The sequence below is a fragment of the Puma concolor genome, chromosome C2 (genome assembly GCF_028749965.1).
Source record: "Puma concolor isolate L17-30 chromosome C2, mPumCon1.1.hap2, whole genome shotgun sequence".
NCBI lineage: Eukaryota > Metazoa > Chordata > Mammalia > Carnivora > Felidae > Puma > Puma concolor.
In genome coordinates this window covers 99,800,488-99,828,218 of record NC_141675.1, presented here as the reverse complement: position 1 = coordinate 99,828,218, position 27,731 = coordinate 99,800,488, and the positions used below count along the sequence as shown (strand labels likewise).

General features: G+C 36.8%; 1 protein-coding gene and 1 non-coding gene across 3 annotated transcripts; both read right to left on the bottom strand.

The window, feature by feature from the left end:
• Positions 1-525: 525 nt before the first annotated feature.
• Positions 526-27,731, bottom strand: NAA50 (N-alpha-acetyltransferase 50, NatE catalytic subunit). Of its 2 annotated transcripts, none has more exons than XM_086675396.1 (5): positions 27,372-27,731; positions 5,498-5,631; positions 4,954-5,073; positions 4,455-4,521; positions 526-3,498 (listed from the first exon to the last, which is right to left on the bottom strand). In XM_086675396.1, the coding sequence occupies exons 1-5, from the start codon at positions 27,377-27,379 to the stop codon at positions 3,321-3,323; spliced, it is 507 nt and encodes a 168-aa protein (XP_086531522.1). In that variant the 5' UTR covers positions 27,380-27,731; the 3' UTR covers positions 526-3,320. The 2 variants fall into 2 exon arrangements, with proteins under 2 accessions (XP_086531522.1, XP_025769171.1); XM_025913386.2 differs by having other exon boundaries at positions 5,498-5,634; positions 27,372-27,729.
• Positions 11,305-11,407, bottom strand: LOC112850574 (U6 spliceosomal RNA). The gene has a single exon (XR_003222688.1). It is a non-coding gene; the product is annotated as a U6 spliceosomal RNA (small nuclear RNA).

Here is a 27,731-nt window from a genome sequence, read left to right as displayed (position 1 = left end):
GATCACCCCTGTTTCCTGAATAAGCAAAATTCTAATTACAACTTCTAAGACAATGAATATAGTTAAACGACAACATTTTAAATTTGTTTTTGGTATTCAGAAAAAATTTAAGTAATTCCCAAAACTCAATGACTAAACTCCTTCATAACAAAAAAAATTTTAAATATACATTACCCGTAGTCAATGCACACTACTGATTAGACCATAGCTTAAAAGTGTCAGTTGTTTTCAACAACTACATTCAAAACTTCACAACTTAAGTAAGACCTCTCCTTGGATCTTACTTTTTCTCTCAAGACGGAACTGCAGAAAGTCAGCAGTATTTCTAGCAAGTTCCAAAAGGTCTGAATTAGGAGGCCTTGATTGCCCTTGGCCTATTTTAATGTTTTAAGTTAGATCTTAAAGATATGTGAAAGTAAATAAAAGAGTATGGCCAAAAGTAAACAATGACTAGTAAAACTGCTGATCTCAATATTCAACACAGTGCAGGGTTTTCTTTGACATTTATCAGACATCACAGATTACTACCAGAACATCACATAAGTTTATTTCAGATGTAACAGCAATGTTAAAATCAACAAGTTTAATTTTTAACTGCACCAAGTAAACTTAGCCATTTAAGTATTTTTAAAGTTATTCCCTCCAAAAAACTGAGGGAGCTTTTCTTTTCCACCCACAAACCAGTTTCCCAATAGTTCTATTTTTGGAGGACTTTCAATTGATGAATAAATTGCTTTGGGGATATTTTAGAACTTCTTTCCCCAAATTAAAACTAATCTGGACAAATTATATATTGCATAGATTTCTCTGCAGATTCTTTTCTTTAGAACCCAAATGCAATAACAAAACAGGATTAATTTTTACCTATTTGCCCCACAGTAAAAACTATCTGTCCAAAAAAATATGGATATATTCTCTGATCTTCCAGTTAATAGGATTGTTTTACCTCAACAATTTTTACGTTCCAAAATAACCAACTCAACATGGGACGTTATTTGAGTCTTTACTGACTCACAGGCGTATGAACTAGTGCCCAGCTCCTACGGCTTCTACATCCTCCTCTTCCTTAAATGGATGGAATTACTTAATACAAGTTTGATGTAGGACAATTAACCCTTTTCAAACATTTACAATTTAAAGTCATTATCTAGTGTGGAAAAAGAAAGTATAATGATAAGAAGCCTACATACTCAATTCAAAATGTAATTTTTTTTCCCTCCTTAAATAACATGTACTTAATTGTCATGAGGCAGCTATTCAGTTTTCAACAACCACATTTAGGGATACATTCATTGGACTGATTAGATAGTCCAGGTGAAATGGTTATAGAAATAGAGGCAGTGTCATCTCAGAAAACTCATTTATATATCAAAATCTATTTTGATATCTGGAAGTTTACAAAAGGCTGAATTCTTCAAACTAAGTATGCCTTCTGTAACTCAAGCACTCTTCTGTTGGCAAGAGCAAGCTGAAGCTTATCCATGAAGGTAAAGGTGCTTAATGCTCTTTTTTTCTAAACTTGTATTTGGACTGCTAAAGAAATTGATACCCAAGAAACCAGCATGGTCTTTCTACATTTTTACTATCTTAAGAATTAGAATCTTATAAACTCATTCAGCTATCTTCCTTTTCTATATTACTCTTGGCACTCAATTAAGACCATTGAAGTCTACTATACTTTGTACTTTCACATTCTCAAATAAGAACTTAAGATTACAAACTGTGCATAAACACTGTGTAAAATAATTTTGTCATTTAATATATTTGGAGAGATGAGACTTATATTATCAGAATTTACATGAGGATAAATATTACGAATCAAACTTTCTTTTAAAGACAAATGACAAGAAAATTCAAGCCCTGTGCATTGTTTTAAGGTCTAATGAGAACATTTCATGGGCCACCAGTATTGGCAATCTAGAGAATTTTAAATATTGGATATGGGACAATGGAGGAAAACATGAAAACTTCAGATGTCTCCTATCTTACAAAAGTTATCAACCTATCCAACCCACTCCCTATGTGCCAGAAAATGATCTGGCATAAACCAGTCACGTCAGTAGAGGAGGTCACAGTGAAATGTGTGTTATTAACACTTCTAAACTTCTACTTTCCCAAGAATAGAAGCAATTTATTTAACAATTCCCCCTCCCCCAAATCCTTAAATTCATTATCATAGGCACAGAAAATAAGCAAATCTGGGATGTTCTCCAACAGATAAGCAATAGCACAGCTATGTTATTCTCAAAAATACTGTCTAGATACTCTCTCCTATATAATCAAATGCTCAGTGGCCATACTTTTAAGTCTGCATTAGCTGACATTAAATGCATTTATCGTGCCACAAATCCATCTAAGCTTCCTTTTAGGTGTTTTTTAATATGTCCAAGAGACGATACCTGCTTCAGATTTATTTAGGGGTATTGACCTATAAGGACATCAACTCCCATTTTTAAGGTTAGACTAACTATTGTGGGTGTACTGAAGAAAAAGGACAGGAAAAAAAAGTAAATCACAACAAATCTCTTTAGGTCAGTTAAAGGCCATATCTCTAGCTGGGATATTAAAAAAAATTAATCTCACCAGCCCACACTCTAAAAGTTAATGCCACTAATAACAATCAACAGCAGGAAAAATAAACCTGCCAACAACCAGCCCACTCACGTAACTCAAATACAGAGACCAAAGTAAAACACTACCTACCCAAACTGTCCCACCCACCCTCAGCAAGGAAGAAAGAAATAACTGCTTAAAAAACAAAATAAGCTTAGTATTTCTTACAAGGATAACAATGGTCCAACTCCTGAGATAACACTCAGAAGGACAAAAGGTGGAGTGAAGGCAATGTCTAGGGATTAGCATCCCACAGTCTTGAAAACCCAAAGTACCACAAACACACTAAACTTGTCTTTGAATTAGAGAACAAGATATTGCTGCTGTTTCTTTTTGTCTTTTGATATATACAACATTTCGTAGGCTCTGCCCTTCAATGTGAAAGCAGGACATAAAAAAAAAAAATTGACACTGACACCCAAATTTTTGGGACCATATATATCTTAACTATGAAACCAAACAGATCTATACCTCCTCCTTCCTACAATCAAACCACCTCACAAAAATAAGAAAACTAAAACAATCCAAACATGATTAATTTTGAAAGTCCTTGGAAGTATTAAACCTTTTAGAGGAAAGAAAAAGAAAGAAAGGAGGACAAACAAGAACAAGGTAGGAGGGGGAAAAGAAAGATGGGGTAAAAAAATCAATGGGCCTCTCTTTTATTTGGCGACAAGCAAGTGCAAGAAAGTTCATTTCTAATTTGTTCAGTTGTCTGTCTTTTGCACATCTGCATTCTGGCCAGAAGGGACTTTGAGGTTTTTCTGCAGCACATGAGCATCTGCGGGCTCTATCCTCTTATAGTAGTTCTTCTTTGTCTCAATAATCTCAAAGCCAAACTTCCTGTAGAAGTCAATTGCAGATTCATTGCTGATCTGGACATGCCTAAGATATAAGAGGGTATCAGAAAAAAAAAAAAATTAAGAATTCATCAGCTTTTGCGTATTCTGCAAATAGCTTCATATTGGTTGGAGCTGGAATACTGCAGACATTTGTTAGATTCTCTTCACAATTACTAGTTATCAACAAAGACTGAGTATTCATTTCAGAAAAACTTGGATGACAAATTTACACCTTTAACCTGTTACATCTTCAAGACAGCTGGCTGAATTTAGGAGACTCAGAAATAGGGTTTACTCTTACAATCGAGAAAGGGTGAAGTATCCTAGCTAGCATAATGTTTTTCATTGCAAGGAGAGAAAGGATTCCTGGAATTATAAATGGGTAAATAACCACAGGGATGATCCAATGACCGTATTAACACATGCAGAAAAAACATGACAGAAAAATGATATATTGTCTCAAATGCCTAAATATAGCCTCTAATAAAAAAAATGCTATATTTTAAAAATAAATTTGAGCTTTGTCAATTACTCCTCAGAACAGCATGACATAATTTAATCTCTCCCAGTGCCAAAGTTAAAATGAGAATAATCTTAACATTGGTATTATCAGATAAATACTCTTTGATTTTGATTATTAAACTCTACTACTAATAAGCATGTCACTGAGAACCTTAAACAAAACCCAGAAAGCAAACAGATGGCACAAGAATAGTATTAATGATACTAATTCTTCAGTTCTGAAGACTTTAGTTTTAATCTTGGTTTCATCCCTGTGACTTCAGAAGCTCCCACCCCAACACAATAAAGCAAAATAAAGTTTTATCTCAGGTTCCTGATCTATTATTGAAACAAAACAAAAACTTCATAATCACTACTTCCATGCTTTTTCCAAAAGGCAATGAAATAAGGAACCAGATTTTAAAGTTTCCAGTAAAGATTTCTATTGCCAATTTATTAAATTCTTTACATAAGAACATTAAATATCATTTAACTTACAGATAGATGTTGTCAAAAGTGCCATCTTTTTCACAGATGTTTAAGACATGATTTAACATTTTCGTTCCTATTAACAAGACAAACAAGTAAGTAATCTTAGAAAAATAATGTTTATATTACACATCTAAATGCCATCTTAATGTTTATTGAATCCTAAAAGAATTTGAGGTAAACACTAGACCACCTGATTTTTGAAAAATTTGTTCTCTCCCTACTATCTACATATGTTAAAAACTGCTAGTAGAAAAGCAACCTTTACATACAAGTCCTTCCAGAGAAAAGGAAAACAGAAAAAGCAAAAGGGGGACATTGATGACAAATCTATATAGGGCTTCCAGGTGAATTAGGTTAATAAATAAAGTTATTTTCCACCTTATATAATTCAGTAACTCTTTCCCAATACTCTCAAAAGAAATGGTTTCACTCATTGGGTCAGAAACAGTAATGATGTATTTATGCTTCTTTACACACACACACACACAAAAACAAATAATTTTACCTATTCCTAGCCTTCGGTATGGTGCCAGACATCCTAGTGTCATGATGTAAAGTCTCTTCTGATTCTGTGAATGATCCACCCTACAGCACACTGCACCTACTGCAATATCATTGAAATATGCTGCCATGGAAAATATAAAAATATTAAGTTCAAAAGACAGAATAACACATTTTATTGAATCTTCCTCCCCTTCTATAAGGGCTAAATTACTGCTATCATAGCATTAAATTTTATCAACTACTCTGAATAGCAAAAGCCTCAAAAATTTTCTACATCTTTTTACGGATTTAAGCATCTAGAGTAGACATATATGTGAAACATACAGGCACATACTAAATAAGAGAGAAGGTATTTAGCATTTTCTTTTAAAATTCAAATATTTTGTCTTGATTTCTCTGAGATCCTTCTCAAAACCTGGATCACCCCCATTTCCTCACTTGTAAAATAAAGAGATTAAATTAGTTAACTCTGCTCAAATATTAAAAACTAAGGGTCAAGAACACCAACAAAACAAATGAAGTGAGAAAAGAAAAAACTATTATACCAAGTTTTGCTAGTTCGCCAACCTCCAGCACATCCTTGTAGAACTTGTCATTGTAGCTGACTGGAAAGATGACCTGGTTTAATCTCTTCAACTGTTTGATATTGTGTGGTGTCACATCTCCCAGCTCGATCCGGCTACTGGAACAAACCAAAATGTACTCAATAAAATATAATTAGCTTCATTTGTTAAGATAAACATACTAGTACCAAGTCTTTTTTACATAATTGATAAATCCAACCTTTCATACTGACTTTATATTCCTACAAAGATTACCATTTATAAGATTCTGCCAGCCATTCTATGCAGATTCAATTTGTAGCACTCATATGATTATATATTTAGAGACAAATATGATAAACAATAATTACTCAGAAGGCCAGACTAATAATCTACACAAATCCCAAAATCTTCCTTGTAGTTTACAGTTTTTAGACAACTATTACTGATCCAAAGGACTGATGATACCAAATATTGACAAGGGGGTGGCAAATGGGATTCTTATAGTCTGCTGGTGAAAATGTAAATAGATACAGTATCTCTGGAACACAATCTAGTACTATGTATCAAAAACCTGAAAGGTACATCTTCTTTGTCCAAGTCTATCCTAGAAATTTATTCTGAAAAATAATCCAAATGGACAAAAATTATATACATTGAACTAGGAACCACTACATCAGTTACATGGGGTGGTATTCAAAATCCAGATTCCTAGACCTCACACCCCACAGATTCAGAGGTAGAATCTATGGCAGTGGAACAAAGGAATGGGGGGGGGGGGGGATCTATTTGAAAACTACTTATCAAGAATGCAACGGTAGCATTTCTGAAAAACCATTATGTAATCAAAACAATTGGTTCTGTGGGAAAAGGAATTAAATCTAAAATGATTCAGGCTCATAGTAAAAAAGTTGTTTTGCCTATAATTCTGTCAACAAAAGGATTTTTTTAATAGCTCAAGTCCATTTCTCCACCATAAGCTAAAGGTTGATCAAATGTGACAAGACAAACCTGAACAGCATCTACGCATATATTTCTTCCTATTACCACTAGCAGTGTCATTAGTGGAGATGCTTACATGCATTATTGGCCTTCTTAAAAACCACAACAGTAGATGATAAAATCCTTTAAAGAAAAGAAGATCAAACTGAAATAAAAATGAGTTGAAAAATAAAACAATCTGATGTCAACCAAGCAGCTAGATAATGTGGGTCCTACGCAGTGGGTGCTAATTCCAGATCACAATGGCATTAGTCAATAGCAGGGAAGTACAGACAATACACCCTGATTGATCATTTGCATCATATGTACATAGGTTTTGAAAACTGTTGGGAGAAATGACTAAATGAGAATGTTAATCTTCACACTTCTAAAATGACTAAAAAAAAAAAAACAAAACAAAACTAAGTGTCCTCAGCAGGGAACTGATTAAATAAAGCATGCATGATATGTTTATCTTATTACCACAAAAACATTGATATACTATTTTGGGGGGGGGGGGGACGGAGGGGCACAATCTAAATATATATAACATATAATAAAATAGCTTTTGTTAATATACAGAAAAAGCTTTAAAGCATATACAAAAAATGTGTAGTCAGAATTGTGAGAGGCACCTGGGTGGCTCACTGGGTAGAGCATTCAACTCTTGATCTTGGGGTTGTAAGTTCAAGACCCATGTTGGGTATAAAGATTATACTTAAACATACAATCTTTAAAAAAATTTTTTTTAATTGTGTATAATTTTAAAAACACTATTCTCTGAAATGTTACAATTCAGACTATCAGAAAGTATGAATAAATTATAGTTCTTAATAACACAAAAACTTTATTACAGACCATTATGCTCATTTGGAACTTTAGCCTTCCTGCCTCAATTATTTCATTTTTATTACTTACTGTGCAACCACTCTTGCGTATCTTGGTATTTTCTTAAGATCTGAGCACACAGTTTCTTAGTGGCCACACAAAATTAAGAGGCCAACACCACAGTAAAAAATAGAGATTTCTCTGTTACACTCTTTTCCAATTTTAGACATATAATTAAATATGGGTAAATGGCCTAAGTATTTTATAACTAAAATGACTTCCCTCTGTGAGATTCAGGTGTTCTTTAACTAGGTTTTATCTCCCTAAGAACAACTCCCCTCTTCATAAAAGCACACCCTGGCTTTGTCTTCTTTAAGGCTGAAGGAAATAACATTTCACCCTAAGTCCTCTTCTAATTAAAACCTACTTAGGCTCACTTACCACCATCTGCCACTCAGGTTTTTTACTGGTAGATAGTGTTATGCTGTAAAGTACAGAACATTAAAATACAGGGATCACATCTTACCTACACTATTCTTTTTTTTTAGAAAAAGGATTCCTCCCGTAATTAATACAACTATCACTTTTTTTTTTTTTTTGGTAAGAACATTTAAGTTCTACTCTCTTAGCAAGTTTCAATTATACCCACAGTGGTATCAACTATAGTCACCCTGTTATACATTAGATCCTCAGACTTTATTCACCTTATAGCTGAAAGTCTATATCTTTCTACCAACCTCTTCCTATTCCCCCCACCCTGGCAACCCCTTATCTACTTTGTTTCTATGAGTTTGATTTTTTTGTTGTTAGATTTCACATGTAAGCAATACCATTGTCTGGCTGGCTTATTTCACTTAGCAGAATGCTACTCTTTCACTGAGTATAACACCCCAAATTGAGTATCGCAATCAAAGAGTCAGTCTCCGTATTTTAAAACAATCACTGAAAAACTACATTATGAAGTCTAATAGTAAACAATAAAGAAAAACGTAACCTAGGAAGCCAACCTCCTAAATTATAGTGAAAGAACACGTGTTTTTCAAAGTTTAAGAATGATTTCTAGGTGGGGCGCCTGGCTCAGTTGGAAGAGTATGCAACTCTTGATCTTGGAGTTGTGAATTTGAGCCCCACAATGTGTGCAGAGATTAAGATAAATACATACATACGCATATAATAAACACTTAAAAGAAAAAAAAAGAATGATTTCTAGGTAATCACCACACTTCAAGCATCTTTATAATTTTTAAAATAACAACCAGGTATTTCTTGACTTGATACAAAAGGAACAGGTGGTTATGGTACAATGTGCTAGAATTAAACCAAATAAAAGTTAACTACTAAAAAAGTTTCCAGCAGAGTAGGCAGAAAAAGCTTAAATACAGAACACTGTATTAAATCATTAGGGAACACCAGCTTAATCTTTCCCTGTCTAATCAAGTAAATAAATAAATAGCATGTCTTGATTAAAAAAAAAAAATGTCCATCACCATAGTAATTACGGAAGTGAAAATCCTGTAAGACTACTAGAAATAAGTTTGATGTATATAGTCTCCCTATATTTTTCTCTGCGTGTGTGTGTGTGTGTGTGTACACACTTCAAAACAGAATTGGTATACTATGAATATCATTTGGTGGCTGTTTAAGCATCTATTAAATATAACTTTGTCAGCAAAATTCACCTTCAAATACAGTTTAACTTTCATGAACATGATATGTCTGATTGAAATGTAATATTTCTGTAATCTTGACCACTCAGCTCTGAATTATTTTAAGATGTGGATATTCTAAATATATCAAGAGTAATAGCAATTTATAATTTAGCAAAGAACGTGTATCAAAAGCATAGAGTGCTATGCAGAAATGTTAAGAAAATGAGAACATGACTGCACACAATAAGATTTAGAAGTGAAAAGAACTTCTAAAGTAAGTCGAAAGGAATTCCAAAGTCTCTATTAGAAAATTAAACAGAGGTTTCATGAATTCTGTGAATTTGAAATTTTCCAAAGTTTTAATGAACATAATAGTTGCCTATTCAAAGCATAAACCGGGTCTATTTCAATAAATATTTGAACACCTATGTGCTAAAACCTGGAATGCAAAGGAGTTTATACCTAGTAGGAAATACAGGTATATGTATATATTGATCACACATATATTAACACACATTACATATATACATACATTACACATATATAATTATGTATATATATATATGAAACACAATATCTTAGTAATAGCACTTGCACACAGTACAAAAGTAATACTAGAATAAAAGTGATCCTGGAAACAGACGTGAAGGGTGACTTATGAGTTTGTTCTGTAGGAGGGTAAGAAATGAATTCTAAGGAGAGCATAGAACATGAAAATAGCATGTTCAAAATAGCAACGATGTATTCTCCAAACTACAGGCAGTCTGATTTGGTAAAACAAAGCTTACTGTGTGTACTCTGTGACAGCCTTCCTCACCAATGCATTGCCTGCAGAGGTGGCAGCCATCTCCTACTTGGCATCATGGCCACCCGCAGACCTCTGGTGAATCCCAAGACGCTTAAAAAGTGGACCAAGAAGTTCATCCAGCGCCAGTCAGCTGATGTGTCAAAACTAAGCGCAACTGGCAGAAACTCAGAAGCACTGACAATAGGGTGCAAGGGCCAGATGCTGCTGCCCAACGCTGCTTATGGGAGCAGTAAGAAAACAGAGCACATGCTGCCTAGTAGCTTCTGGAAGCTTCTAGGTCACAATGTCAAGGAGCTTGAAGGGCAACAAATCTTGTTGATGGGCAACAAATCTTAATTGTGCAGAGACTGCTTACAATGTCTCCCCTAAGAGCCACAAAGCCATTGGGGAAAGAGTAGCCAGCTGGCCATCAAAGCCACCAATCCCAAAGCCAAGCTGTGCAGCAACGAAAATGAATAGATAGCTTATGTGCATGTCGCATTTGTGTTAATAAAACCATAAAATTACAAAAAAAACGGGGGGGGGGGGACGCCTGGGTGGATCAGTCAGTTAAGTCTGACTTTTCATTTCAGCTCAGGTTATGATCTCCAGGTTTGTGAGACTGAGCCCTGTGCCAGGCTCTGCCCTGATAGCATGGAGCCTGCTTGGGATTCCCTCTCCCTCTCTCTCTGCCCCTCTTACACTCACGCGCGCTCTCTCTCTCAAAATAAATAAAGTTAAAAAAAAAAAAGTGTGCTTTGTGTAAATGTGGAAGCTGGGATTGGAGAGGAAGGAGAATCAATTTTATGAGGAGCTTGTACATCAAGATGGTACTTGCCGGTCTTCTCTATCTACACTTATTCTCTAGGTTGACAATATCATAATCTTATGGCTTTAATGCTGCCATCTTCCAAATCTCTCTCTGGCTTAAAGGTCACTCCTGAACTCCAAAGCATCTGTAGCAGACACCTCAAATTAAACTTATCCAAAACGAGATCTCTGATCTTCCCAAAATCTGTGTCACCTGCAGCTTTCTATGTCGATAGCCTCTTTATCCTTAGCTGCAGGTTACTACTCTCTTACCTCCTTTAAATCTTTATTTAAATGATACCCCCAAGAAAGCTTATTCTGACAAACCTGTTTTTATTTCTTTATATTCCTGATAGGCTTTCTTATCAATCAGGATTATGTTTAGCCTTGAACAAAATTTCAAAGTGTTCCTTCTTACTCTTCAGTTCTGTCAATGTTTGCTTCATGTATTTTCAAGTTATATTACTAAGGGCATAAATTTGGGACTGTTATGAGTTGATGAACTGCTGTAATATTCCCTGTCTTAAAGTCTACCCTGTTCATCAATACAGACATACTGCTTTCTTCTAATCAATGCTGCATCGTGTATCTTTACCATCTTTTACTCTCAACCTCTCTTTATCCTTATATTTAAAGTTTCTTTTGTGAACAGCATATACTATAGAGTTTCATTCCTCTAATTTGACAACTGGAGTATATTTTTTTTACATAATTCTTCAAATATTATGCAATGTACATGTATTACTTTTACTTATTAAAATAGCATGAAAGGAAAAAGGGAAAATGTCATCACATTGAGTCATGCTAATCCTCACTGTATCGTTCCAATTTTAGTATATGTGCTGCCGAAGCAAGCACTTGACAACTGAAGTATTTGGTCTGTCCAGACTTAATATAATTATTGATGTAGTCTATTCCAATCCACCAGCTTGCAAATTTTCTGTATGTAACAACTCTTAGTTGTTCTTTATTTTTCAAGCCTTTTGGGAGGGATCAACTTTCATTCTCAGCTTTTAAAAAGTATTATGGGCCCCTGGGTGGCTCAGTCAGTTAAGTGTCTGTCTGACTCTTGATTTTGGTTCAGGTCATGACCTTTTGTCAGATGAGCCATGTGTTGGGCTCGGTGCACAGCCTGCTTGGGATTCTCTTTCCCTCTCTCTGCTTAAGCACGCCCCCCCCAAATAAACTTAATAACATGTCTAAAGTTTACATAAAATTAAATCTGCTTTTTTCCTGTATAGTTCTACTTTTTACAACATGTAAAATGATAGTTTTCAAGATATAGATACATCACCCCCAAAATCTCTCATGACCCTCTGTAGTTCAATTTTACCACCAGTCCTAGGCAACCATTAATGTTTTCTGTTCCCCATATCTTTGCCTTTTCAAGAATGTCACTTAAATGGAATTACATAATACATAGCCATTTGCTTGATTTCATTCATTCAACATAATGCTTTTGACATTTACCACACTGTTTTATCAACAGTTCATTCCTTGTTATTGCTAAATAATATTCCACAGTATGGATATACTATGGTTTATCCTTGTGTTGAAAGGCATTTAGGTTTAGAGTTATTGGTGATTATGAATAAAGTTGTTATACACATTTCTCTATGGTTCTTGTGTGAACATAAATTTTTAATTGCTTCTGAATAAATACCAAAGAGAGGTAACACTGGATTATAAATGTATCAGAGTCCCAGTTGTTCTGCATCTAGAATTTGGCACTGTCAACCTTTAAAATTTTACACTACTCTAATGGGTGTGTAGTGACATTTCATTGTGGTTTTAATTTGCATGTCTCTAAGTAACAAATGATGTAGAGCATTATTTCATGTATTTCTTTGCTATTGGCAGAACTTCTTCGGTAAAGGAGCTGTTCAAATCTTTTGCCCATTAAAAAAAAGTAGATTTCAAGTGTATTATGGACACATGTCCTTTGTAAGTTAGTATACTGCAAATAACCTGAAGCCCCTTCCTACCTTTTACATCTTACTTTTTTTAATGTTTTATTTATTTTTGAGAGAGAGAGAGAGTTCAAGTGGGGGATGGGCAGAGAGAGAGGGAGACACAGAATCTGAAGCAGGCTCCAGGCTTCATGCTGTCAGCACAGAGCACAATGCAGGGATCAAACTCACAAACCGCAAGATCACGACCCAGGCCCAAGTTGGACACTAATTAACTGACTGAGCCACCCAGGTGCCCCTATTTTTCTCTTAAATAGCCTTGAGGTATAATTTATAAACCATAAAATTCATGGGGTTTTTTTTCCCCCTTAAAGCTTACTGAGAGTGAGAGAGTGAGAGAGAGAGAGAGAGAGAGAGCGAGCAAGCACGGTGAATCAGGGGAGGGGCAGAGAGAGAGAGGGAGAGAGAGAATCCCAAGCAGGTGCCATGCTGTCAGTGTGGAGCCCAGCGCAGGGTTCAAACTCACAAACCCTGAGATCATGACCTGAGCCAAAACCAAGAGTTAGATATTTAACCAACTGAGCCACCCAGGCACCCCTGAAATTCGTACTTTAAGTGCACAATTCAATGATTTTTAGACTATTTACAGACATGTGCAACCATAACCTCAATTCAGCTTTAGAACATTCACATCACACCCCCCAAATCCCCTGTGCAAATCTGAAGCAAATGTCCTTTCCTACCCAAAGTCAGTCACTAAATCTACTTTCTTTCTATGGATTTGTTTTTCCTGGACATTTCATATAAATGGAATCATACAATAAACATGATCTTTTGCACTGCACTTCTTTCATGTAGTGTGTTTCTGAGGTTGATCCATGATGTAATGTGTCAGCAGTTGAACAATATTCCATTGTATGAATATACCACATTTTGCTTATGCATTCACCACTTGATGGCCATTTTAATAATATTTACTTCATGGGCCATTATAAATTACACTGTTATGAATATTGCATACAAGTCTGTGTGTGGACACAAATTTACTTTCTCTCTGGAGATACCTAGAAATGAGATTGCTGAGTTGTATGGCAAATATGCTTAACTTTTTAAAGAAACCGCCTTTGGTAGGTAGAATAACAACCTCCAAAGTATGTCCATGTTCCAATCCTAGCAATCTTGACTATGTTATTTTACATGGAAAACACACTTTGCAGATGTGACTAATACCTTGAGATGGGAAGATTAACCAGGACTACCTGGGTGGGCCCAAAATGTAATCACAGAGGTCCTTAGAAGTATAAAACAACAGAAGCAAAAGCAAGAGATTTCAAGATGCTACACTGCTGGCTTTGAAGATGAAGGGCCACAAAACAAGGAATGCAGGTGGCCTACAGAAGCTGAAAAGGCAAGAAAATGGATTCTCCTCTAGAACTTCTGTAAGAAACACAATGTTGTATTAATTTCCTAAAGCCACCTTGACAAATTACCACTCGATAGCTTAAAACAGAAATTTATTCTATGGAAGTTACAGAATCTGGAAATCCAAAATCAAGCCAGCAGGGCCATGCTCTCTGGATTTGGACTGGATAGAATTCCTTGCCTCTGCCAGCTCCTGGTGGCCTCAGATGTTTCCTGGCTTGTGGCAGTAACAACTAATGCGTTTCTCCATCTTCACATGGTGCTCTGTGCGTGTGTGCCCCGCCTCCTCTTCCTTTAAGGACAACGGCCATCAGATTTAGGGCCTACCCTAATCAAGTATGACCATCTTAATTACATCTGCAAAAACCCTATTTCTAAATAAGGTCATGTGCCAAGGTTCCAAATAAACATGAATGGGGGCAGGGGTACTATTTAAAAATCACCATTCATACTAATACCTTGACTTTAGCTCAGTAAAACCCATTTCAGACTTTTCACCTCAAGAACAAGGTAACAGATTTGTGGTTTTTTTTTTTAATTTTTTAATTTTTATTTTTCAGACAGAGAGAAAGTGGGAGAGGGGCAGAGAGAGGGAGACACAGAATCTGAAGCAGGCTCCAGGCTCTGAGCTGCCAGCACAGAGCCTGACACGGGGCTCGAACTCACAAGCCACGAAATCATGACCTAAGCTAAAGTCGGATGCTCAACCAACTGAGTCACCGAGGCGCTCCCAGATTTGCATTTTTAAGCCAATAAGTTTGTAGTAATTTGTTATGGTAGTAATGGAAAACACTGCTAAACTGTTTTCTGAAGTGGCTGCACCATTTGCATTCCTACCAATAACAGTTTCTCCACATCCTCACCAACACTTTTTATTGTCTCTTTATAGCCATTTTACTAGTGTGAAGTGATAATCTCATTGGATTTGCATTTCTCTAATGACTAATACTGTAGAACATCCTTCTTTATGGTTATTAGCCATTTGTACATCTTCTTTGGTGAAATGTCTATTTAAGTATTTTGTCCCCGGTCTAGGCCTGAGAATAAACCTACAATTTTAACATTAATTAATAAAAGAATTCCCATTTTTATACTAGATTACTTATTGAGTTGTAAGAGTTCTTTATATCATATATATATATTTATTTATATTTATATATTTTGGGGACAAGCCCTTTATCAGATATATAATTTGCAACTATTTTTGCCCAATTTTGGGCTTGCCTTTTCATTCTAACAGTGTACCATACTAGTGTAAACTGTTACTTATAGGGGGAACTGGAAATTCTCAGTATCATCTTCATAAATGTAAAGCTAAAAACTATTCTAAAGTAACTTTGTTTTTTAAAAAAGAAGAAGGGGGGCGACTGGGTGGCGCAGTCGGTTAAGCGTCCGACTTCAGCCAGGTCACGATCTCGCGGTCCGTGAGTTCGAGCCCCGTGTCGGGCTCTGGGCTGATGGCTCAGAGCCTGGAGCCTGTTTCCGATTCTGTGTCTCCCTCTCTCTCTGCCCCTCCCCCGTTCATGCTCTGTCTCTCTCTGTCCCAAAAATAAATAAAAACGTTGAAAAAAATATTTAAAAAAATAAATAAATAAATAAAAAATAAAAAAGAAGAAGGAACTGTCAGATTAATAGATGATAAAGGGATGCCTGGGTGGCTCAATCAGTTAAGCATCTGACTTTGGCTCAGGTCATGATCTTGTGGTCCTTGAATTCGAGCCCTACATCAAGCTCTGTGCTGACAGCTCAGAGCCTGGAGTCTGCTTTGGATTCTTTGTTGCCGCGTCTCTCTGTACCTCCCCCACTCACATTTTCTCTCTCTCTCAAAAATAAACACTAAAAATTAAAAAAAAAAAAGATTATGAGATATTTCAGCCAATGAAAACGTGTGGCCCTTTTTGGATTTTGATTTGAAAAAGACATTTACAAGACAAATGAGAAAAAGCAAATACAGATTGGGTGTCAGATCTTAAGATGATATTAGATGTAACAGTATTAGAATTACTTTTTCTAAAAAGTCCTTCCATGATAAAGATTCATACAGTAGTATTTACAGATAGAATGGGATAGTATGTCAAGAATTTCCTTTGAAGTACTCCAGCGAAAAAGGGAAACTACTAATAAAAGATGAAAGAACATGAATTAATATTATTCATTGGAATTGAATGCATTGAGGGCTCAATGCACTATTTACTTTTGAAGATGTTTGAAAATTTCCGTAACAAAAAATAAAACAAACATACGTTACTTATTATATAAGGAACTCCAAGCTGTAATATTTTGCATTTATGTTGTTTTGTAGCCAACTCTGTCCAAGAAAGAACAAACACTAATTTTGATACTAAAACTCATAGCAGAAAGCATCTGATGCTTTATTCTCTACTATTTGAAAAACAGTAAAAGGCAAGAATTTCAAACCTTTAACAACCACAACCCCTCAACTGCCAGCTGTACCAAGCCTCCAGTTTGCAGAAAAGCTGAATGAGAGCTGGATGAAAATGAGCCTTCCATTCTGATATAGGCTTCCTCTTAAAAATTCCTAAGTCTCAGGATAGTCTGTTATACAGTCTTTACTTTTGGTGTAAATGGCCTACATGTTCTGACATTATTTTTTTCCCCATTAAAACTACTATCAAACATTGTTTTGGTAAGATCATTTGAAAAATTATTTACAAAATGTAGTTAAAAATTTTTTTATAATATTTATTTTGGGGGGGGAGGGGCAGAGAGAGGGAGACACAAAATCTGAAGCAGGCTCCAGGCTCCATCTGAGCAGCACAGAGTACAATGCGGGGCTCTAACTCATGAACCGTGAGATCATGACCTGAGCCGAAGTCCAGCGCTTAACCAACTGAGCTACCCAGGCGCCCCTATATAATGTAGTTTAAATGCTACCTAATGTGATTAGAAGCAATGTTGATATTAGGTAGATAAAAACAGATACTAGAGGGAATGCATCCAGAGTTTTTCCATTAATTTAACTCATAAGGAAAAATCCCCTTTTGTAACACATCACTTTGAGAGTTATTTTCTGGAATAAAAATACTGCATAATATACATCCTCTGATTATGTGAACATATCACATTACCAAGAATATCATAGTGAGGGGCACCTAGGTGGCTCACTCGGTTAAGCGTCTGCCTCTCAATTTTGGCTTAGGCCATGATCTCATGGTTCATGAGACAGAGCCCTGTATGGGCTCTGCACAAACAGCAAGGAACCTGCTTCGGATTCTCTCTCTCCCTCTCTCTACACCTCTCCTGCTCATGCACACTTTCTCTCCCTTCCTCAAAAAAAGTATCATAGTGAATTAGAACATTTAAAACCACAACTACTAAAAAAAATACTTGAACTTTAGGGGTAAACGAACAGGAGCCCATGAGGAAGTCTGAGAAACAATTTTCAAGAGAGGAGGGATAAGGTCTGGAGAAGTAGTGTCACAAAAGCCAAGAACGGATTCCAAACCTGGCTATACACCAGAATCACCTTGCCAGTTAAAAACTCAGATTTCCACATCCCACCGTGGAATCTTTAATGATTAAAGCTTCTTATATCAACCACACAAATTTAATACCCACCTAAGTTAATAAACTTCCCACTGCACTGCATATGTGTAAATTTCCATATCCAAGTATTCCAGTGAGGGGAAAAAGAAGCTAACGATGGTCACAGAGAAGTGGATTTCACATAAAATATGGAATCATTTTCCTTATGTAAGTTTAACAGTGTATTACACTATAGCTAGTATTGAGAGCTAGTCTCAAATTCAAATCAGCCTGACTCTTGAAAAATGGTTTTTAATCACTACACTGTTTACTTACTTCGGGTAAGATTTCAATGTAATTTAACAACACAAACTATCTTAATTTATCAGTTTAGGACCTCTATTCTGTAGATAAGCCTCAAATTCCTGGACTAAAAGTCAAATCTGCTACATCTAGTAGACTCAACAGTTTGTTTTTAAAGTTGGTTGCTAATATTTAAATCAGAAGCTTTTACATAAAGCCTACATTTCTGGCCTTTTTTTTTTTTTTTTTTTTTTTTACTCATTTACCTTATCTGCCTGTTCCTTGGGTTCCTGTTGGTACTAGTTTACAACCCTAACTGTAAAAAACTGAATATAGCAGTAATTAAACAAACTGAATTATTCTTTTGGCTCAAGTAAATTCATGTGACACATTATTTTTTTGTTTTTCAAATCCATAACAAACCCCAATGTTTCTTCATACCAAAGATTTTAGAATAAGATCTAAAAGAGGGAGGAGGATGGTGAATGATATAGCAAAAGTGCCCTTGTATATCAAGTCCTTAGATTTGGAACACAGCTACTGGCCTCCTACTTTATACAGCTTGTTAGTTATTTGTATCAGCACCAGAAGATGAATCTGTTACTCTGTCAAATCTCATACCATCTTTGCACTTAAAATATGGTAGCAGAAAACCTTTTTTTTTTTTTTCATTTATTTTGAGAGAGAGAGAGAGAGAGCGCGCACACACAAGCAGGAGAGAGTCAGAGAGAGGGAGATAGTGAATCCGAAGCAGGCTCTGCACTGTCAGTGTAGAGCCTGATATGAGGCTTGAACTCACGAACCAGGAGATCATGACCTGAATGGAAATTCAAATGCTTAACTAGGTGCCCCTGTGGTAGCAGCAAAACTTTACCTGTGGCTTAAAACAAACACTGTGTCACAATGAGATAATGCATATTAAGTATGTGGCACAGCAACATCAGATAATAAGCACTCAAATGTTTTTAAGCTATTAAAAGTAATGTCAATTATGCCCATAATTATAAAAACAAAATTTAGTGGCAATATTCTGAAGGGCCACAAGATGGAGATATGACTACACAAAAGTAGGCCTTTCTCTATAAAGTCTGACTTTTTAAGTTACATTGAAGAGAAAATGAAGAACTGTATAAAGCTTAAAGCCTAACCATTTATATTTTAAATGAGTACTGAGTACACCTCAGCACAAAATTTTAACTGCTTGGTCATTTCTTGTGCAGAGTGTTTGATCTGGAAGGGAACTTGGAAGCCACTGGGTCCATTCCCCTTCATTTCACAGATGATGGGACTGAAGCCCAGAGACAGATGTACCTGTAAATTATACAGCCAATTATCAACAAAGCCAGAACCAGGCCTATGTCTACACATTATCATTATAGTGCAAGATCAGCCACCCATGACTCCCCTCAAAGGAGTCCTTTCTACTCCTCAAGGTTGAGAGAAATACCAAACCTGAAACACTTATCTAAGGTATACTAATGATAAAAGGGATTTGCATAAAACTTGGGCTTAGAGTAGGTAATTGCCTTAGCTAGCATTAATCTGGTTCTACACTCAAATAAATTACATAAAAGATAAATTCCTTTAACTTACAAGTCCACTGAGCATTTATCAAAGCACAGCTTAAATACTAATTGTTCAAGAAGTCTTAACCTGTCATCCCGCTGAGATATCCACCTCATCTATATTATACTGTTTGTACCCTTCCTAGGCACAGTACCTCTGTACCATTCTAAGCATTTATTTTTATACCTTACCTCTTCTACTGAACTATAGGACTTAGGGTAGGACCTCAAATATTTCAAGGAATTGATGAATTACTCCCAGTAAGTCCAAGAATCTCTAGGCCTTTAATTTAACTGATGGGCTTTCTCTCATCTAGATTTTAGAGCAGTTTCTCAATCTTAGTACTACTGATATTCTCTCTGGGCTGGATAATTCTTGGTTGTGAGGGGCTCTGTGGTGGAGCACTGTACGATATTCAGCATCATCTCTAGCCTCTACCCACTAACCGTTCCACCCCATTATGACAACCCAAAATGTCTCCAGACATTACCAGATACGCAGGGGGGAAGGTGTGACCCTCCTTGAGACTTACCTATTCTAGAGGTTTTACAAGTATCAAAAAAGTGGTGGTGAGTGGATTAGCTCTACAAGCTGTATGAGTGCAAGAATCAAGTGTGCAAAAATCTCAGCAATTATTTGCTGGGATACTAGAAGTGTTAAACACACATCAGATATAACCTACTTAAATAACCTGAAATGAGGGGCGCCTGGGTGGCGCAGTCGGTTAAGCGTCCGACTTCAGCCAGGTCACGATCTCGCGGTCCGTGAGTTCGAGCCCCGCGTCGGGCTCTGGGCTGATGGCTCAGAGCCTGGAGCCTGTTTCCGATTCTGTGTCTCCCTCTCTCTCTGCCCCTCCCCCGTTCATGCTCTGTCTCTCTCTGTCCCAAAAATAAATAAACGTTGAAAAAAAAAATAAAAAAAAAAAAAATAACCTGAAATGAAATAACTTAAATAACCTGAAAATAACCAAATTATCCTTTGAAAAAATGTTCTGTGATCATCCATCCATACATTCAATTAAGAGAACTCCTTCCCAGCTATGGCTTTTCCATTACTACCTCCTAAATGTTTTTACTTCCAAATCTCTGAATCCAAACACATATTCCCAACTGCTTACTAGTTATCTCTACAGGAATCTCAAATTCAACGCATTGAAAACTGAACTCATCATCCTCTATAGGAAATTGGAACACGTATCTCTATTCTCTATTTTTAGGAATAGTCCCATCACCCATCCAATATAAAAAACTTAGTTTTAGATGTACTCTTACATCCCATTTTAATCCCTGTTAATTCTGCTCCCCAAATATCTTCATAACCTATTTTTACCTATACCCCTTCTCTAAGCAGTATGCTTCAGAGCATCATTTCAACACAAATTCTAATGGCTTACTTAAGGGAAATAAGACTAGAACGGAGACAAAGCCATCACAACACACTCAGAATAATCTTTTGAAAATACAAATGTGATCACTTTATTTCTAATGCTTAAGATCTTTTAAGAGCTGCACATAATCTGCCAAATGAAATTCGAATAGCACTGCAAATAAAGCCCTCATCACCTACAAAATTCGAATAGCACTGCAAATAAAGCCCTCATCACCTACGTATGGCCACTGGCCTCACCCTCCCTCTCTCCCACCAGTTTTTGGCCATATAAAGCTACTCAAAAATTCCAGAACTCACTGAGCTTCCTTGCCTTCTTGATTCACCTCTGTAATGGTTTTTTCATTAGTAAACTAAAGATACTACACCTATAAATATATTAGTAGACTATGGGTGCTATCTTAGAGCTATTGTGGGATTCAGAATCTATGGTCTGGTATTAGGTACCTATTAAAACAAAAAAAAAGTAAAAGTGCCATGAGGGGGAGGGATGGGAGAGCAGGTCTCAAAAGGCAGACACAAGAGCAAAATGAAGAAAGCGACTTAAAAGAGAACAGTTCAAATATGCTCCATGATTCCAAACTTTTGTTTCTTGGTATCACAGAAAAGTTACAGCTGATAAGAAACCAGGGATGGCAAACGAGTGACACACATGCCATAGCAGTCATGGTAGATATTAATAGTCAAGGATATCACTTTTTTTTGGCAATCTGAAAATTCATCAAAGCTATCAGCAGATTAAATACTGATAAAATATTATCAACAGACTAGAAAGGGCACATGAATTTCAACCTTTAGTTGTTCCTGTTCACGTTCAAGCTGTTCTCTTTAAAGACAAAGAAACCAACTCCCAGAGGTAAAAAAAAAACCTACCAGAGACCCTACTGCTAACTATCGTTAATGGCACACTGAACTATAAAACGTGGTTGCTTTTAGTTCAATGTTTTTTGTATTAAAAGTCTCCTTTATGAAAATAAATTATGCTATGAATAACAATCTATACAAATGGGGGGGGGATCCAAGTATATATTTAAATATATTTTAGTTTTCTGGAAAGAGAAATAAATGTTTAAAATGCTGCTAAGTACAATTCTCTTTGCTTACACTAGTTTAGCAAGCTCTGTAAAAAATTTCTTCTCATGTTCTAGGTCCTAAACTGGCATCACTCTGACAATGTTCACTAATTTGAATGTCTCAACCCCATTTTCTAAATACTATATTTGATTGTTTTGTAATTTGGAGTCAAAACACAATCAATATCCAAATTGATAAGCTATACAAGTAACAGGTAAGCCGCAAAGATATACAAATGGCCAGTAAAAGTGGGAAATGTCCAACCTAAGTAATCAAATTAACAGTAACAAAAAAGGTGGGGAGAGAAATACCATTTATCATCTAATCAGCAAAGCAAAATTAAGAGTTAAGACTATTATGTGAATATGTCCCCAAATCCAACCTGTAAAGAAATTATTTCTATCATTTTACAAACGCTCAATGTATGCTACTCATCCCAGAAGAAGGTAATTTATACCACTGATGGATGAAACATCTTCCTCCATTTCCTTATTTTCTGCAAGTGCCCCTCCCCTTCCCCATTAGCCCTTGGAGAAGAAAAAGGCACTCACACACCATTGGCAGTATGAACTGCCACTATCTTTCTAGAGGTCAATTGGCAACAAATATCAGAGATTTTAAAATGCCAGCACCTTCTGATCCAAAAAATTCACTTCTAGGGAATTATCCAAAAGAAATAAGAATGTGTATCAAGTAGTTTTATACATAAGCATTTACTGCCATACTATCGAGGACTGAGAAAAGCCTCTGGACTTCAAAAACAAGGGTCTTCTACTAACAGCTTCAGCCATGATAGAGGCAGAATTACAGATCACCCTAGCTCAAGAAAGGCAAATGCATACTTCCAATTTATCCCTTCTCCATCCATAGCAGACAAAGTAAGTGGATTACAATATTTTTTTTTTTAATTTTTTTTTTTCAACGTTTATTTATTTTTGGGACAGAGAGAGACAGAGCATGAACGGGGGAGGGGCAGAGAGAGAGGGAGACACAGAATGGGAAACAGGCTCCAGGCTCTGAGCCATCAGCCCAGAGCCCGACGCGGGGCTCAAACTCACAGACCGCGAGATCGTGACCTGGCTGAAGTCGGACGCTTAACCGACTGCGCCACCCAGGCGCCCCTACAATATTTTAATCTAAAACCAAGAGTGACCTCAGAATCCTTCATCAGAGGCATAACCAGTCATACACTATCTGTTGGCCCACAAACTGCACATTTACTATTTAGAAACTCCATCTGAAAATTGGATCCTAAGGAAAAAGATCATGTATTACACAATTTTTATTTTCAGAGTCTAGTCCAGCACTGTCCAAAATAAACACAGTTAGAGTCACAGATGTAATTTAAAAATTTCTAGTACCTACATTAACAAGGCAAAAAGAACAGATGAAATCAACGTGTAATCAAAATAGAAATTATTAATTTCCCTTTTTTAAAAAATCTTTTTTATACCAAGTCTTTTAAAAATCCAGTGTGTATTACACTGCACATCTCAATTCAGATGCTAATTTTCCTCTCAAATATTTTATTTATATTTACATTTCACAAAATTTATAGTAGATTCACATATCCACATTGTTCCAAACATACCAAAAAATTGTCCAACAACTTTGAGTATCAGTTTTTAAATTTAAAATTGTAGGGGCGCCTGGGTAGCACAGTCGGTTAAGCGTCCGACTTCAGCCAGGTCACGATCTCGCGGTCCGTGAGTTCGAGCCCCGCGTCAGGCTCTGGGCTGATGGCTCAGAGCCTGGAGCCTGTTTCCGATTCTGTGTCTCCCTCTCTCTCTGCCCCTCCCCCGTTCATGCTCTGTCTCTCTCTGTCCCAAAAATAAATAAACGTTAAAAAAAAAAAATTGTAATTAAAATTTAAAATTTAGTTTCTCAGTAACACACGCCACATATCAACTGCTCAACAGCCAAATGTAGCTAGTCACTACTGTATTAGACAGGACTAACATTTTCCCAATAAGTTAGGCAGTGAATGCATATAGAAACTGATGGAAGAGATCAGATCAAGAGAAAGCAGTGTTCATGATAGGACAATTACATAATTTTGTAGTTATTAAACTATAATACACACAATTTTCATTTCTATGATGAAAAGGAAGTTTCTATCAGTTGCAACTGGTATTTAATGGTTTCTGTAGGCTGTGCTTTAAAAAAAAAGTATTTAAATAAAGAATTGAGAAGTTTTATCTTTTTAGATGGCACAAAGCTGGAAACCATAGCTAATACCTGGAAGAGAAAATCAGAAGTCAAAAGATTTCCACAGGCCAAAATGGAAAACGTAAGCAAAGTGAAAGTTAATACATATGTTAGTTTGGTCCAGCAAAAGCACTATCTTTGAAAGATAATGCTTTATATGGATAACCTTTAAAAATCTTTTTCAACCCAGAAATTCTTAATTATTCTTCGTGTGTTCAGAATTTTACCAACAACTGTCCATGATTTTGGGGAAAAAAATCACAACACTGATGTCAACACTGCATTAGTCACCAGTGCACACATCTGTATTGGTAACAGATCTACTTTCTAAATTATATAATGATGCTATTTACAAACAGATGCAAACATCTAATCTTATGACTTATGATGTAGTTGTACCTGGTCATTTACCTATTGAAAAAGAAATCTTATAGTTTATTTTCCCTTTATTTCTCCCTTATATTGGTTAGGTCATTTTATTGATTTTCTAAAACAAATCATGATACAGGTAGGTTATATTTTATGTGAATTCATCTCAATACAGCAAGGAACATTACAAAATATTTTAAAATCCAGTATTTCCATCCACATCCCACAAATTATTGGCTTCATAGAAGCTTGGAGTATAAATTGGAGGTTTACAAAGGTTCCTGAATTCTCCTTCAGACTCACTGCCTGTCCCCCAACAAAAACAGCAATACAACCTTAAAAAACCTGTTTTATTGAAGTACAGAATTTGTATGGTAAAGGGCACAAATCTTGTTCACAGTCCAATGATTTTTCAAACATACATATACATCCATGCAATCAATATCCAAGGTAAAGATAGAGAATATTTCTAGCACTTCAGAAAACTCCCTTGTGCTATCAAAGATAATCATTATTCTGAGTTCTTCAACATAGATTCCTTTGACTGCAGAATCTTTGATTTTAATATTTTAATTTGTAAACTACACTGTTCTGTATACTATACTTATATTATTGTCATCTACTTTCCCATCTTTGCATGTATTCACATCTTGTTAAAGACATTTTTATTAGAATTTATGCCCCTTTGCTACAATTGAAAGGTAAATGAATTCAGTTTTACTTTCTATTATACTAATTATATTGCCATCTCTGTCATGGCTGTGACTTCTTGCTTAAATATCACCTTCCATAGAGAGGAATAATAGATAAAAAGGAAACAGTATCTTGTAATATACCTCAAATTTCTAGACCATGCAAATAAATACATGCAGTAATGAAAAACTGGAAATTTATCTACTTTCCTACGGAGGAAAGGCAAATGCATGCCAACACAATGGAATGTCTTCCTGCTACTACCAATAAAAACTAAGTAAAAATATGAAGAAAAATCAAATAGTAACTTTGAAAAGTTTGAAAATGATAGTGAATATAGGCAACAATATAAAACATTTAAATAGTAGATTAAGTTAGAATTAGAAGTTCTTCAAGCCCTAACCACCTTGTGTATAATGATACAAGTCTTTGAACTCAAGGATCTTAGGATCTTTCAAATAATGCCTATTATCTTCATTTGTTCAGTGCCTTAAATCAAGACTTAGAAGTGAAAAACATTTTAAAGTCCCATCTTACCTGGGAGTTAGTTCATTTGGGAAGTTAAAGGGACTATTCACAGGAATAGTGAAATCATCTTAAAAATTTACCATTACGAGGAACGCAACTTTAAGCTCCCAATCTTAAGTGATAGGAACTAGACTTAAGGACTCTTCATCCTCTAAATTTGGCCAGTTACTCGTTTCTCGGGATTTGTTACCATCATGTTGTTACACATATAAAACACCATTTTAAATAAAGAGCTAATTGCCTCATGAGTGTATTAACTGAAGGAAGATTGTGAATAATATCATTGTTTGACCCCATTTCTATTGCCAAGTTAGGTATCAGAAAGAACATTACACCCTAGCAAGACAGAGTTAGACCAAGGATTTTGGCTCTAAACACCCAGAATAATTTCTTGGAGGCCTTCCTTTATAAATCCATGCAGAGTCTCAACCGTGGGAACTATTCAGCCTCATTTTTAGTACTCTTAACAGAACAAGAGAAGTATTGCTCGCTGATGAGAATACAAAAATGAGTAAGAAACAGCGTCCATACTAAAGGGAAAAAAAAGAAAAATCTCACTAAATTATATTGGATCATATATAAAATAGCCAAACTTCCTAGTTCATGATTCAAATACTACAAATACTTCCCATACCTCAATTAATATCCTGATTGGAACTCTTTAGAATTTGACGTGAAATAGTGCAGGTACTACAAAAATTTCATTATTCCTAAATTTTAGTGCAAACCATACAATTAAGCATTAGAATGGATTTCCAATATTTAAAGCAAATCAGAGCAGGGAATCATATTACAGACCTAAGGCCAAATTAAACTTTCTTGGACCTCTTCGACCCCACACACATATACATACCAAGATAATATTCAGAGCCTTGTTTTAGGCAGCAAGAGATTATTTCGAAAGTTGACTTTTATTTCATACTCAAAAGGCTGAACAGTTTGGAAGCTCGAACATAGTTACAATTCTTTGACTAGCTACAATAGAAAAAATCTCAGAAAGCTTTTAAAACTGATAAAAGGAAGGCTTCAAAACGGCTTTGATTTAGGAAATATTCTCAAACACTGTTACGTAATTAATATTTAAACAGTATGTAATTTAATAGTAAGGTGACATCATCCAAATGGGAAGAGTTGAACCAATATAAACCCTAATTTGATCCAAGAGGAAAACTATGAAAGGGTATTAATTTTTCTAATCACCTGAAAAAAGCTTCTGAGGAGTAACCAAGAACCCCCTCACAGCACGGGGGCAATAGTAAACTACTGGAGCAATAGCTCCACCTACTGATCGGCAATACTTCCTTAAACATTTTGGCACCCCAACACTACAGAGCTCACGCTCTCTCCCCCTCCTCCACTCGCTCTGACCCAACCCAAATCCAGTTGAGTCACTAGCTCTTAATACTCATCCCATGCTCTTTATTCCAATTCCTTCTCCCTCCAGAAGGTTCTGTCCAGCTCTCAAGTGTAAATAAGACTGAAAGGTGTCAAAGACCGCAGTTGCTAGCGTTGAGCCTGGGTGTAAAGAGGACAACCAGATCACTCCACTTGGAGTGGCGGGCCGGGGGTGGCTCAGTCGTCCGCTCCCAGGTAGGAGGCCCAAGGAGCCTCACAAGAGCTTTCCCCTGTTGCCCCCCTCGGCTGCTAAGTCTCCGCTCAACCCACACTCGTCCTCCGGGCCGAAATCCTGCGTTCCCTGCGTTTTGCCCCTGCTGGCCCTTCAGCCCGCCAAGAGCCCGCGCCGAGCATCCGCCTCCTCCGTTGAGCAGAGAGAATCCCAGAAATCTCCCTCCGCCGGGTCTTCGCCCGGAGTCTCTCCCCACCTTCGCAGCCCCTCTCCCCCCGCTGGCCGGGCCCTGCCCGGCTGCCCTTCTCACCCTTTCATCTTCCCCGCCTGCTGAGGCCGTTGTTACCGCGGATATCAACGCCGTTGTCGTCGCCGCCCTGAGCTCTCTGCGCCCTCAGTTCGGGCCACTCAACCCCCACAAGCCGGCCTCCCCACCTAGGGCAGGGAGCTGAGCGAATGACGGAGGCCGCAGGAGTCGAGCGCAGCCCTGCGTCTCCGAAGGGGGCGGGAGTGCCTCCCGCCGCCGCGCTGTGCCGCCGCTTCTCCACACGTGCACACCGGGCAATCGACTCCCGCCCGCGGCCGCCGCCAGCCAGACCCGCCGCCGCGCTGTGACCTTTCACCCCGCCCCCTCTGCGCGCCGGCGCGCCGGCCGCCTCGCGCGCAGCCG